General features: G+C 39.3%; 1 protein-coding gene across 2 annotated transcripts in view; it reads left to right on the top strand.

The window, feature by feature from the left end:
• Nucleotides 1-210: 210 nt before the first annotated feature.
• rad50 (DNA repair protein rad50) overlaps nucleotides 211-15,515 on the top strand; it is a 208,353-nt gene continuing 193,048 nt past the window's right edge. The window contains exons 1-3 of one of the 2 annotated variants that reach the window (XM_070094544.1): nucleotides 211-353; nucleotides 5,957-6,106; nucleotides 13,320-13,424. In XM_070094544.1, coding sequence (XP_069950645.1) covers nucleotides 5,984-6,106; nucleotides 13,320-13,424 — 228 coding nt within the window. In that variant the 5' untranslated portion in view covers nucleotides 211-353; nucleotides 5,957-5,983. The remainder of the gene's footprint in view (nucleotides 354-5,956; nucleotides 6,107-13,319; nucleotides 13,425-15,515) is intronic. The other variant, XM_070094545.1, reaches the window with a different exon arrangement.

Raw genomic sequence — 15,515 nt, forward strand, 5'->3', positions numbered from 1 at the left:
AGGTATTAATAACATGCAGGAAACAATAGCAAAACCACCCTGATATTGGACAGTTTTAGGAATAAATTATCACCAAACTGGCAAGGATTGGATATCCATAATTTCTTAATTTTGTGACAAGGTCCACTTTCTGGAAATAAAAATCTATTTATTGTTTTTTTTTTATGCTAACTGTTGCGTCAGGAGGCAGATGTCAGCAAGTGTCAGCAGTGTCAGCTTACATCAGCAGCAGCAGCAGCAGCAGCAGCAGCAGCAGCAGTCAACAACACTGTTGAGTGGCGGGAATCACATTCATCTTCTCATCACTTATTTCACTTCATTATTCGCCTGTTTTGAGTTAATTATACTGCTTGGTAGGCCATTTGTGTTGTCATTTGTTTAATTATATTTTGAATATATTCGTTTTAGATAAACAAATAGTTATGTTACTGCTATATGATAGATACCCCAATGTTACTGGAAGATATTCAAATCCTTTTTGTGTTATGTGCATTTTTGTGTAGCTCTTGGACCCTTGAAGAAAGGAGGGGCGGTGCCTTGATGCTGGTAAAGGGCTCTTGATCTAAGGAATTGGTGCTACCTTGTGTACTTTTATTCATGGTACAAACTTGTTTTATCAAGCTTCAACACGTGATGCCTTGATCCTGCTGAAAGGCTCTTGATCCAAGAGATTGGAAGCTACTTTCCACTTCGTCGGATCAAACTTGATTTATGTAAAATAGCCAATTTTATAATGTGCTGTCTTTATCAGTGCTAGCTTAAGTCCTTATCATGCCTTATCAATCCAAATAATGATACCCGAAATTATTAACAAATTGTCATGCTCATTACTTAAAACTTTGTATTATTCAGTTGTATAATTAGCTTTAAGTTGGTAAATTTATTGGGGCACAGGTACACAAATACATTTATCATACATAGTGTATATTACTTAGGATAACCCCAAAAAGTCAGTGACTTATTTCCACTGGGGTCCTTTTTAACTAAGAAATTTCCCACCTATCAACACAAGCTTAGAGAACACCACATGAGATTTTGTTCGGATTTTTAACCTCGGAGAGTTAGCCACCCAGGATAACCCAAGAAAGGCAGTGCATCGAGGGACTGTTTGTCATAGTATTTCCATTGGGGTTCTCAGTCTTTTCCCTCAGGATGTGACCCACACCAGTCAACTAACACCCAGGAAACTACTTGCTCACTAGGTGAACGGGAGAGCAGGTGTAAGGAAATGGCCAAAGTTTCTGCCCTTGCTGGGGATTGAACCACAGACCCTCAGCATGTGAAGTGAGAGCATTGCCTACCAGGCCATGGACCACTGTGTTCCTGATCCTGGAGTTTACCTGGAGAGAGTTCTGGGGGTCAACGCCCCCGTGGCCCTGTCTGTGACCAGGCCTCATGGTGGATCAGCACGTGATCAACCAGGCTGTTACTGCTGGCTGCACACAATCCAACGTACGAGCCACAGCCCGGTTAGTCAGGTACCGACTTTAGGTACTTGTCCAGTGCCTGCTTGAAGACAGCCAGGGGTCTATTGGTAATCCCCCTTATGTATGCTGGGAGGCAGTTGAACAGTCTCGGGCCCCTGACACTTATTGCATTATCTCTTAACGTGCTAGTGACACCCCTACTTTTCATTGGGGAGATGTTGCATTGTCTGCCGAATCATTTGCTTTCGTTGTGAGTGATTTTCGTGTGCAAGTTCGGTACTAGTCCCATTAGGATTTTCCAGGTGTATATAATCGTGTATCTCTCCCGCCTGTGTCCTAGTCAAAGTTGCCTGAAATGCTGTTTACTCTGGGCTCTTCAAGGTGTCATATGTATACATAGAAAGATTGCAGTCAGCAGGATTCAAAACCACATCAGGGGAGTCTGCCAAGGTTCCTCAAATGATGCTCTAGACCACTCGACCACAGATGCCTCAAAAGCTAGGCAGCCTGGTTTATAAGCCGTTTCTTCTTAGTCTGGGCACACCAGTGGATCTCAAGCATGGTTTCAAGCTATTTCATTTTCCTACTGTAAGTTCTGACCTCACAAGCAATTTTTATATCAGTGCACCATGCAGAAACAAGCAGAGGTATATATACAGACAAAGATTGCAGTTAGAAAGATTCGAAACCACGTCAGAGGATTCTGGCAAGGTTCCCCAAGTGGCGCTCTAGACCACTTGAATCCTATTGACTGTGATCTTTCTCTGTTTATACCTCCACTTGTTTCTACATGGTGCGGTGATATAAAAATCGCTTATGAGATCAGAGCATACAGGAGGAGAATGAAATAGCTTGAAATCATGCTTGAGGCCCACTGGTGTTCCCAGGCTATGAAGAAACGGCTTATAAACCAGGCTGCCTTGCTTTTGAGGCATCTTTGGCCGAGTGGTCTAGAGTGTCACTTGGCGAACCTTGCCAGACTCCCATGATGTGGTTTCAAATTCTGCTGACTGCGATCTTTCTCTGTATATACCTCTGCTTGTTTCTTTGTGGTGCATTGATATTAGATGTACGTATATCAAATACCAAATTATTGAAGATTAGAGGGGGGAGGGAGGTATTCGTTATTGCCAGTTTTCCTTAGATTTTGAATTATGAAATTTTATTTTTCACGACTGCAACATAAATTGGTAAAGTTTGGAATCGGTGGACTTGACCTGTTGATTCAGAAGACTAGACACACAGTATTGTAGCCTGTAAAGCAGTACAGTACTCTACATGTATTGTAAATAAAAATGAAGTTGAAGGTATATTAGTACTGTATATGTGGAGTAGAGGACAGTACATATACTTTTTTTGGTGGAGAGACGAGGTGTAAACTGGCACATACCCGTATCACTAAAATGGCAAACAAGCTTCCTTATTAGTTCAATTTTCTGCATAATATACTGAGATTCATTGATTTTCTCTTGCCACCACCATTGCTAGTTGCTCTTTACTTAACCCTTAAACTGTCCAAACGTAGATCTACGTTCACTTGCGGGGGGGGGGGGGCTCCGAACGTAGATCTTGTTTTTTTTTACTTGCTTTCAAATGGGGAAAATCATTGTTGGAGTGCTACGCACATGAAGGTAGATCTGTGTTTGGACAGTTTAAGGGTTAATGTGTTAATAGTTACTCAAAGACTGCAAATCCAGGGGAAAATTTGAAACTGAATGATGGTTGCATGTGTGAGTGAGAACAGACATTAAAATGATGTGGGCAACTCTGTGACCTGGCTTGACCCAGCCACTTGCCTGACTGCTTGTGTAAATATACTTGTTGTACATCTCTTTATATTAACTGAAAAAAAAAAACTTGCACAGGCAAACTGTGTTGATGATGTTCATCTACAAATTCTGTTTTCCTGTATAGTATAAATATTTATTACTAAGTTGTGACAGGAGTGCACTTTTCACAGACATTGTGCTCATGTTCTGTCTTGGTAAGGGATAGTTGGAAATAGTACTAACCATTAAACTGTCCAAACGTAGATCTATGTTGACGTGCGTAGTGCTCCGAACGTAGATTTATGTCCGATTTTACATGCTTTCAAATGGAGAAAATCATGGTTGGAGCGCTACACACGTCAACGTAGATCTACATTTGGACAGTTTAAGGGTTAATACAGTGGATCCTCAGTTAACGACATTAATCCGTTCCAGAGAGCTTGTCTTTAACTGATTCTGTTGTTATCCAAATTAGTTTTCCCCATAAGAAATAATGGAAATCCAATTAATCCGTTCCAGACACCCAAAAGCATTAAACAAAATAATTTTTTTACGTGAAATATACATTTCCCTACACAGAAAACAATGAGACATACAGAATAAATACATTAATAATTAATAAAATGACACTTTTATTGAAGACGTATTTGAAGAGTGATGAGATGGGAGGAGGGCAGAGGATGGAGGAGTTTACAATTGTTTGGAAGGGGAATCCCCTTCAATAAGGACTTTAGGTACCAAGTTCTTTTTTGGGGTTACCTCCTTTCTTTGTTTTATAATGCCACTAGGACCAGCTTGAGTCACTGGACCCCTGTTGCACCAAAAATCTGTCCAGAGAGCTCTGTTTCTGGTGTGTCTTTAAGATTTCCCTAAAATGGGACACAACATTGTCATTGTAGATGTTGCCAGCATGGCCTGCAACAGCTGTGTCAGGGTGATGTTCATCCATAAAGGTTTGCACTTCAGTCCACTTTGCACAAATGTCCTTAATATTTGAATAAGGCAACTTCCTCCATCTTTCTTCCCCCCTCCTCTGAAGGAAATTCCTGAGCTCTGGTCTGTTGCTGTTGCACCTCAAGCTCTTGCAGCTCTGTAGTGGTTAGCTCTTCATCGTCGTCCTCCACCAACTCTTCCACATCCTCGCCACTGACCTCCAACCCCATGGACTTCCCCAATGCCACAATAGATTCCACAACTGGTATAGGCTACTCAGGGTTAGCCCCAAACCCTTCAAAATTGTGGCCACAATTTTCTCAAAGCAGAGTTCAAAGTTCTGCAAGTCACTCCCTCCCAAGCCTTATCTATAAGGTTTATGCAGCTGAGGATACTGAAGTGATCTTTCCAGAACTCTCTTAAGGTCAAGAGGAGTGGTGTTAGGGGGCAAAAATTTCACTTTGATGAAACCAAACTCCCCCCACAATTCGCTCTTCCGGAGGATGAACAGGAGCATTGTCCATTAACACGAGGCACTAGAGTGGCAATTTGTTTTCCAGGAGGTATTTTCACACTGGAGCCAAACACGTCATAGAACCAATTGAGGAAAATGTCCCTCGTGACCCATGCCTAACTGTTTACTCTTCACATCACACACAATTTAGTCTTGATGACACTGTTTTTCTTGAACACACTGGGAGTTTCAGAGTGACACACGAGTAAAAGCTTCACTTTGCAATCCCCACTAGCATTACTACAAAACATGAGAGTTATCTTGTCTTTCATAGGCTTGTGTCCTGGGAGTGCTTTTTCCTCCTGAGTAATGTAGGTCCTGTTTGGCATTTTCTTCCAAAAGAGGCCTGTTTTGTCACAATTGAACACTTGTTGAGGTTTAATTGTTGAGTCTCTATGTTCCCCTTAAAGTCCTGCACATATTTTTCAGCCACTTTTTTGTCAGAACTTGCAGCTTCATTATGCCTTATCACACTGTGTATGCCACTATGATTCTTAAATCTCTCAAACCAACCTTTGCTGGCCTTAAATTCACCAATATGAGCACTAGTTCCAGGCATTTTCTTAATGAGATCATCATGCAACTGCCTTGCCTTTTCACATTTAATTGACTGTTGAAACACTATCTCCCGATGATTGTTTCTCATTGATCCACACCAACAACAGTCTTTCCACATCTTCGAGTATTTGCGATCTCTGTTTTGTAAGCACATTTGCACCTTTTGCAACAATAGCTTCCTTGTTTGCCTTTTTGTTGGCCAATATAGTAGCGATGGTTGTATGGGGTTTGTTATACAACCTGGCCAGCTTGGAGACACGTACATCACTTTCGTATTTTGTGATGATCTCTTTCTTGAATTCAATAGTATTTCTCACCCTCATTACCACAGGGCTCACACTAGAAGCTTTCTTTTGGCCCAAGGTGGCTTATTTAGCAGTTACAAGCACTAAAAACAATGGAATAATAAAATGTATCGCATGTACACTTGGAATCGTCCTCACTGGCTTGTAAGCAATGGCACACTGGCTGTACATGGAGTGGTCGGGCCGCTCAGGCTGCGCGGATACGTTAGGGACGAATGACTTTAACCGAGTTCTTTGTCGTTAACTGAGCCAATATTTTGACGCAAAAAGTGTCATCCGATTTTCCTTTATCCGATGACGTCATTACCCGAGGGTCCAGTGTACAGTATTACTCTAAGTTACAGTAAAATGTAGTGTTGGAAAGCTCTACTGAAGCTTATATCTATGATTCTCTGTATTTAATATGGTATACATGTACTTAAGATATCTCAAATTGCATTAATCTTTCAGACTGAGTGAAGGTGCCAGTCAAGCAAAATGTCTCGAATTGACAGGTTGGCCATCCAAGGCATACGAAGCTTTGGACCAGATGAACCAAGAAAGATTCAATTTTTTTCCCCTCTTACTCTCATTCTTGGTCAGAATGGCTGTGGAAAGACTGTAAGTCATTACAATATGTACTAATTCATAGTCATTAATCTTAATTCCTGTACCCTTGGTTGTTATTTTACAATTTTCTCTTTTTTTTTAACTTCCTGCTACAAGTGCTGGTTCAACTGGATTGTGATGGTACTGTGGGCCTGCAAGCCACTAGCTCAAATAGGCTAGTTGATCAAGAAGCCAACAGTGAAGCCTGCATAGGCTGTACTGGTAGGAGAGCCCTTGAAACTGGTCACATGCATACCACAGGTGTACATGGTTGAGCCCAGTAAAATGAACTCATCTAGACTGAGGGTCAACCAGTACAAAACATTTCATGTATAAAAAACGAAAGCTCTGAAATGTCCCTGAAAGATACTTATAATAAAAGGGATAAGGTATATTACAGTAATTACCTGCTGGGTATTTTAACTTAACACTGGCATTATATATTGCTCAGGCTTGTGTGAATGTGTCAGATTGAAATGACTGGAAACAAGTAGTTTTTATGGCTTGACATGGTGTTTGGAGTGTGAGCAAAGTAGCATTTATAAAGGGATTCAGGGAAAACTTAGCCAGACTTGAGTCCTGGAGGTTTGAATTGTGATGTCTTGTGACTTTTGACAAGACAGCCATTGAATGAATGAGTGTTTCTTTATATTTATTTATTTATTATTTTTTTTTTTGGGGGGGGGGTCACCCTACCTTGGTGAGAGATAGTTTGTATATTAAAAAATTCTGCAGAAGGCATGGGCATGTGTAATTACAGTGTACACTAGTATTGTATGATATACAGTGGATGCTTCATTACAAGAAAATGTGCAGGATTTCTTTTGTGGTGGTTTTGATTGCTATATATTATGTAATTTAAGCATCATATGGAATGCATGGCCTCTTGTATAGTGTGCCACCCTCACCCTTTTTTTCTTTTCAGTTTGACATGTGTTTCTTGTCATCACTCTTTCTCGCTCATTATTATGGTTATATATGTTATCATTATGCACTTTGTAAAGTAAAATGACACAAGTGCAACTAATGTGACATTCTATTGTGGCAACGTTTCGCTCTCCAGGAGCTTTGTCAAGCCGTAACGGCTTGACAAAGCTCCTGGACAGCGAAACATTACCACAATAAAATGTCACATTAACGATACAGCATTGTATCGTTATGGCATCATGAGGAATATAAGAATTCTTAGGAATTACATATTCAATATGAAATTGTGGATTAAAGCCAAAATTAATTATATAGAGGCACAACAGCCACATTTTCAGGCATTCCACAAGTGTTTCTCATTTTAAACACTTAATTGCTCATTAATATTTTCATTCACTAGTATTCACAGCTTTAGTACGATAGATACAGCTTTATGATGTTGACGTATCACATAAATATTTTATTTTTTTATTATCACACTGGCCGATTCCCACCAAGGCAGAGTGTCCCGAAAAAGAAAAACTTTCACCATCATTCACTCCATCACTGTCTTGCCAGAAGGGCGCTTTACACTACAGTTTTTAAACTGCAACATTAACACCCCTCCTTCAGAGTGCAGGCACTGTACTTCCCATCTCCAGGACTCAAGTCCGGCCTGCCGATTTCCCTGAACCCCTTCACAGATGTTACTTTGCTCACACTCCAACAGCACGTCAAGTATTAAAAACCATTTGTCTCCATTCACTCTTATCAAACACGCTCACGCATGCCTGCTGGAAGTCCAAGCCCCTCGCACACAAAACCTCCTTTACCCCCTCCCTCCAACCTTTCCTAGGCCGACCCCTACCCCGCCTTCCTTCCACTACAGTCTGATACACTCTTGAAGTCACTCTGTTTCGCTCCATTCTCTCTACATGTCCGAACCACCTCAACAACCCTTCCTCAGCCCTCTGGACAACAGTTTTGGTAATCCCGCACCTCCTCCTAACTTCCAAACTACGAATTCTCTGCATTATATTCACACCACACATTGCCCTCAGACATGACATCTCCACTGCCTCCAGCCTTCTCCTCGCTGCAACATTCATCACCCATGCTTCACACCCATATAAGAGCGTTGGTAAAACTATACTCTCATACATTCCCCTCTTTGCCTCCAAGGACAAAGTTCTTTGTCTCCACATACTCCTAAGTGCATCACTCACCCTTTTCCCCTCATCAATTCTATGATTCACCTCATCTTTCATAGACCCATCCGCTGACACGTCCACTCCCAAATATCTGAATACATTCACCTCCTCCATACTCTCTCCCTCCAATCTGATATCCAATCTTTCATCACCTAATCTTTTTGTTATCCTCATAACCTTACTCTTTCCTGTATTCACTTTTAATTTTCTTCTTTTGCACACCCTACCAAATTCATCCACCAATCTCTGCAACTTCTCTTCAGAATCTCCAAAGAGCACAGTGTCATCAGCAAAGAGCAACTGTGACAACTCCCACTTCATGTGTGATTCTTTATCTTTTAACTCCATGCCTCTTGCCAAGACCCTCGCATTTACTTCTCTTACAACCCCATCTATAAATATATTAAACAACCACGGTGACATCACACATCCTTGTCTAAGGCCTACTTTTACTGGGAAATAATTTAGCTCTTTCCTACATACTCTAACTTGAGCTTCACTATCCTCGTAAAAACTCTTCACTTCTTTCAGTAACCTACCTCCTACACCATACACCTGCAACATCTGCCACATTGCCCCCCCTATCCACCCTGTCATACGCCTTTTCCAAATCCATAAATGCCACAAAGACCTCTTTACCCTTATCTTAATACTGTTCACTTATATGTTTCACTGTAAACACCTGGTCCACACACCCCCTACCTTTCCTAAAGCCTCCTTGTTCATCTGCTATCCTATTCTCTGTCTTACTCTTAATTCTTTCAATAATAACTCTAACATACACTTTACCAGGTATACTCAACAGAATTATCCCCCTATATTTTTTGTGCTCTCTTTTGTCCCCTTTGCCTTTATACAAAGGAACTATGCATGCTCTCTGCCAATCCCTAGGTACCTTACCCTCTTCCATACATTTATTACATAATTGCACCAACCTCTCCAAAACTATATCTCCACCTGCTTTTAACATTTCTATCTTTATCCCATCAATCCCCGCTGCCTTACCCTCTTTCATTTTACCTACTGCCTCACGAACTTCCCCCACACTCACAACTGGCTCTTCTCACTCCTACAAGATATTGTTCCTCCTTGATCTATACACGAAATCACAGCTTCCCTATCTTCATCAACATTTAACAATTCCTCAAAATATTCCCTCCATCTTCCCAATACCTCTAACTCTCCATTTAATAACTTTCCTCTCCTATTTTTAACTGACAAATCCATTTGTTCTCTAGGCTTCCTTAACTTGTTACTCACTCCAAAACTTTTTCTTATTTTCAACAAAATTTGTTGATAACATCTCACCCACTCTCTCATTTGCTCTCTTTTTACATTGCTTCACCACTCTCTTAACCTCTCTCTTTTTCTCCATATACTCTTCCCTCCTTGCATCACTTCTACTTTGTAAAAACTTCTCATATGCTAACTTTTTCTCCCTTACTACTCTCTTTACATCATTCCACCAATTGCTTCTCTTCCCTCCCGCACCCACTTTCCTGTAACCACAAATTTCTGCTGAACACTCTAACACTACATTTTTAAACCTACCCCATACCTCTTCGACCCCATTGCCTATGCTCTCATTAGCCCATCTATCCTCCAATAGCTGTTTATATCTTACCCTAACTGCCTCCTCTTTTAGTTTATAAACCTTCACCTCTCTCTTCCCTAATGCTTCTATTCTCCTTGTATCCCATCTACCTTTTACTCTCAGTGTAGCTACAACTAGAAAGTGATCTGATATATCTGTGGCCCCTCTATAAACATGTACATCCTGAAGTCTACTCAACAGTCTTTTATCTACCAATACATAATCCAACAAACTACTGTCATTTCGCCCTACATCATATCTTGTATACTTATTTATCCTCTTTTTCTTAAAATATGTATTACCTATAACTAAACCCCTTTCTATACAAAGTTCAATCAAAGGGCTCCCATTATCATTTACACCTGGCACCCCAAACTTACCTACCACACCCTCTCTAAAAGTTTCTCCTACTTTAGCATTCAGGTCCCCTACCACAATTACTCTCTCACTTGGTTCAAAGGTTCTTATACATTCACTTAACATCTCCCAAAATCTCTCTCTCTCCTCTACATTCCTCTCTTCTCCAGGTGCATACACGCTTATTATGACTCACTTTTCGCATCCAACCTTTACTTTAATCCACATAATTCTTGAATTTACACATTCATATTCTCTTTTCTCCTTCCATAACTGATCCTTCAACATTACTGCTACCCCTTCGTTTCCTCTAACTCTCTCAGATACTCCAGATTTAATCCCATTTATTTCCCCCCACCGAAACTCCCCTACCCCCTTCAGCTTTGTTTCGCTTAGGGGCAGGACATCCAACTTCTTTTCATTCATAACATCAGCAATCGTCTGTTTCTTGTCATCCGCACTACATCCACGCACATTCAAGCATCCCAGTTTTATAAAGTTTTTCTTCTTCTCTTTTTTAGTAAATGTCTACAGGAGAAGGGGTTACTAGCCCATTGCTCCCGGCATTTTAGTCGCCTCATACGACACGCATGGCTTACGGAGGAAAGATTCTTTTCCACTTCCCCATGGACAATAGAAGAAATAAAGAAGAACAAGAGCTATTTAGAAAAAGGAGAAAAGCCTAGATGTATGTATATATATATATGCATGTGCGTGTCTGTGAAGTGTGACCAAGGTGTAAGTAGGGGTAGCAAGATATCCCTGTTATCTAGCGTGTTTTTTTTTTTTTTATGAGACAGAAAAAGAAACCAGCAATCACATAAATATTGAATAAAAATTTTTTTTATATTTGATTGTCATTTTAAGCAACCATTCAAATGAGCAGCACATGCCATATCTGGGTTCATTTGTAATAATATACTGAATTTGTAATTCCGTGGAGTTAATAAAAGTATTAGTCAGAGGGCTGAAGAGGGGTTGTTGAGGTGGTTTGGTCATTTAGAGAGAATGGATCAAAGTAGAATGACATGGAGAACATTTAAACCTGTAGGGGAAGGAAGGCGGGGTAGGGGTCATCCTCGAAAAGGTTGGAAGGAAGGGGTAAGGGAGGTTTTGTGGGCGAGGGGCTTGGACTTCCAGCAGGCGTGCGTGAGCTGTTGTGTTCTGAGCACCTCTGCAAAAACAGTGGTTCGATAGGAGTGAATGGAGACGAATGGTATTTGGGACCTGACGACCTGTTGGAGTGTGAGCAGGGTAATATTTAGTTAAGGGATTCAGGGAAACCGGTTATTTTTATATAGCCGGACTTGAGTCCTGGAAATGGGAAGTACAATGCCTGCAGTCTAAAGGAGGGGTTCGGGATATTGACAGTTTAGAAAGATGTGTTGTGTATCTTTATACGTATATGCTTCTAAGCTGTTGTGTTCTGAGCACCTCTGCAAAAACAGTGATTATGTGTGAGTGAGGTGAAAGAGTTGAATGATGAAAGTATTTTCTTTTTGGGGATTTTCTTTCTTTTTGGGTCACCCTGCCTTGGTGGGAGACGGCCGACTTGTTAAAAAAAAAAAAAAAATAGTGAATTTGATTTAGTGTTACGGAAAAATTTCTTTTGCCCAATTTTTCCTGATTAAGTATACAGGGGATAATTTGTCTTATATTCACTTGCTAAAGTGCAAGGCTGGCTTTTGTCTTTCTTCTATTTCTTTTATTAGTTTGTTGTTATTTGCCTTTAACACTTTTGAGCTGATATTATTTTACTTGTTATGTTAAACCTCCATCACTTCTTCCACTGAATAACTTGCATAGGTTTAGCACTTCATATAAAATCATGCATACAATAGCATTAATGTCTGTTGACTGAGTTTATTATTGATACCAATAAAAGGAAGTATTCATTCCTTTAACCCTCTGAGGGTTGGTGCCGTACTAGTACTCATAAATTTTAGCGCCTTCAAATCTAACGAGAGAAAGCTGGTAGGCCTACATATGAAAGAATAGGTGTATGTGGTCAGTGTGCACAGTATAAAAAAAATCCTGCAGCACAGTGTATAATGAGAAAAAACTCCGACCGTGTTTTTGCTTTAAAACAGCGACTTTGCAGTGTATTTTCGTATGCTATTTGTGGTTGTATTCTAGTTTTCCTGGTCTCATTTTATAGAATGGAAGACATATTACAGAAATTGAGATGATTTTGATTGGTTTCGCAATGAAAAGTACCTTGATATTGAGCTCAAAGTAGCAGAAATGTTCGATTTTTGCCAAAGTTCAAAAGTAAAGAAATCATGCCACGAGTCCAATACATGTCAACTGGTGAGTCTAATATTCTTTCACAAGTGTGCTGATATTATTTATACCATTTCTACACTAATGCTGTAGTCTGCATAACAGTAAATCTTCTATTTTTTTGTGAGAATAAAAATTTGAAGTGGAAAGCAAAAGAAATGTAAGAGAGGCCTGGGAACATGACTAATGAACAGAAAATTTTTTATTTTAGTGCCAGGAATGTCTGTCTTGTTTATTCTGGACCCTATTTGGAAATTGGCATCTTTTGAAATTTGTGTGAAATTGGCAAAATTGTCAATTTCTGACCACTTTACTGGATAGTCGAAATCAGTAATTGGGTGGTTTCTTGTACTCTTTCGATAGAAAAAATGGAGTTCTAGCAAAATGGTCATGATTTTTGTCGACTGGTACATTGGAATTGGCCGAAAATAGGGCTCAAGATGGGCGGAATTGCTGATGCATGAACATCATCTAGACCGCTAATTTCGCGAGAGCATAATTCCGTAAGTTTTCCATCAAATTTCATACTTTTGGTGTCATTATGATCAGGAAAAGATTGTGTTATTTCATAATATTTTTTTTTTTTTTTTTTTTTTTTTTTTTTTAAATTTCCAACCCTGAGAACAAGTTTAGGAGAGGGCCTGCCGACCCTGAAAGGGTTAAGGAAGTTTTCTGTATACCAAATGGCTCGCTTGAAGACTATTAATTTGTTCTTGTTATTGAACCTATTTTATTACTCTTTTCATTGTATAACATTTACCTTTGCTTTTAGTAATTATAGCTTTAATGGCTCAATGAAAAATGAGTAAAAAAAGAGCATCACAAATTCTCTGTTCCTACCAAATTAGTTCTTGAATGTATGCTTTTTCTACAGACAATTATTGAGTCGCTGAAATACATATCTACAGGGGAAGTGCCACCAGGTTGTGGGCGTGGAGGCTCTTTTGTCCATGACCCGAAGATGGCCAAGGAGTTAACAGTAAGTATCTACCAGTATTCTTGTTACTGTAATTGTTACTTTGATCAAATTAAGGGTAATCTAAATATTATGGCATTTTTTCTATCCTTAGTGCATGTATTACATTGTCTTTCAAATAAATGCATTACTTATAAGTAAGCAATTTTTCTCTAAGAAGACCAGTTTCTAGGGATATATACTTTCCCCTTCTTGAAATTAAAATAGTTCTCAGTCTAAAGAATATATGAGTACAACTAGGTAACATATCTGTCTTGTTCTTACATGGAGGACTAAGCCTCCTGTACTTTTTGTACTGGGATCCTCCCAGGATTTGCTCTTCACACAAGTATAAAACAATTGAGGAGAATGAGTATGATAATGTAAACCTTTGACTTGTTAAAATGAAGAATATATTCATTTATTTAAGCTACTATATATAAAATGCTGTGCAATTTTATAGAATGTCTTTATTTTCACAGAATTCTTTGACAGTGCAATGGCTACCAGTGACATTTATTGACATGAATATTGTAAGGATCCAAATGTTGCTTTATTATATGTACATATTGTTTGTTGGAACATTGGGACTTGGAAGAGGATATGGGATAGCCCCATGGTTGTTTAATGTTATTGATCGAGATGTAAGAAAATTTTATTGTATTTGTGTGTGGTCCTAAAAGATAAAGAATCTAATTTTAACCTGTAAACGGTCCAGACCTATATATACATTCTTACCGCTAGTGCCCAAAACGTAAATATGTATACGTTTTATTTTTCCTGCCTCCAAATTTGGCTCACGATTGGCATGAGATGCCTGGTCTCCATAGAATGGGTCTTAACGCTCAGTGTGCACCATATTAAAAAAATCTGGGACTACATAGTACCTTGTGGGAGCGCTAGTTATGTTGACCGCCAGCTAGAGCAAACGGTGGGGCAAACACCAAGGGTTCACTGATGTAATGTCATATTAACACTCCCCTTTTAAGAGGAAAGCGATGTTAACCCCAAGTTTAGGGTCTGTCTATCTGTCTGTCTATTTCTGTCTGTCTATCTCTGTCTATCTGTCTCACAGGTACACACAAATACATAGTGTAAATTACCTAGGATAGCCTAAAAAATCCAAAGTGCTATATTGTGCGTGTAGATATAATGCATAAGAATACTGGTTGGTTCACAGTGGCTCTCTCTGAGACAGAGAGATGGAAAGAGATAAGCAGACAGAGAAACAAGACAGAGAGACAGATAATCAGAGATACAAGCTCATCAAATGTCATCCCATATCTCTGCACCCTCGCTGGTGCCCATCAAATGTCATAGCTTATCTCCTCTTATCTCTGCACCCTGCTGGAGCCCATTAAATGTCATCTCATATCTGATCTTATCACTGCCCTCCTGGATGCTTGTCACTGAACACTTGTCTTACACATTGCTTCAAGGGAATTTCTTCCTTCTTCCTCCTTCTCCTTCCTTCGTCCTTCTTCCTTCTTCTTCTATGTTCCCGTGTATCCAAAACATTGCTGGGACCTATAAATACTTCGTATATATACCTAGACATTAGTATATGACCAAGGCAGGTGTAAATGCCTGCCTGTCAATGTGTTTGTGACAATTTGAGTATAATTTCAGTATCTAATATTAGTGTCAGAACAATGATTGGTTATGAAATGACAAGAACTACAATAAATTGTAATTATCAGAACATAAAAATTATATAAAATAATATAAAAATGAGAAAAATGATATATCGGCAACACTTTTGCAAGCAGCAGGACTCTGTTGCTGTCAGGTGAGCATTAAGTGCCAACTTTGTAGCCTCATATCTCAGTAAGTACTGGCCCTAATTTTTTTATTTTAATCCTATAATACTTAGAAAAAGGTGCTCTTTATTTTCATTAAAAATTTTTATTTTTTTTTATTTTTCAAAATATTTGGGGCACTGGGGTAGTGAACGTATATATACGTTTGGATCATTTACAAGTTAAGTAATAAGTATCACAATCACTGTTAATGGGTGATTATATTAATGAAAGATTCTGATGAGAAGCTGCAAAGGCTGGTTGAAGACTTTGCAAGGGTATATAAGAGATGTTGAAAGTGAATACAGAAAACATA

The sequence above is a fragment of the Cherax quadricarinatus genome, chromosome 46 (assembly GCF_038502225.1).
Source record: "Cherax quadricarinatus isolate ZL_2023a chromosome 46, ASM3850222v1, whole genome shotgun sequence".
NCBI lineage: Eukaryota > Metazoa > Arthropoda > Malacostraca > Decapoda > Parastacidae > Cherax > Cherax quadricarinatus.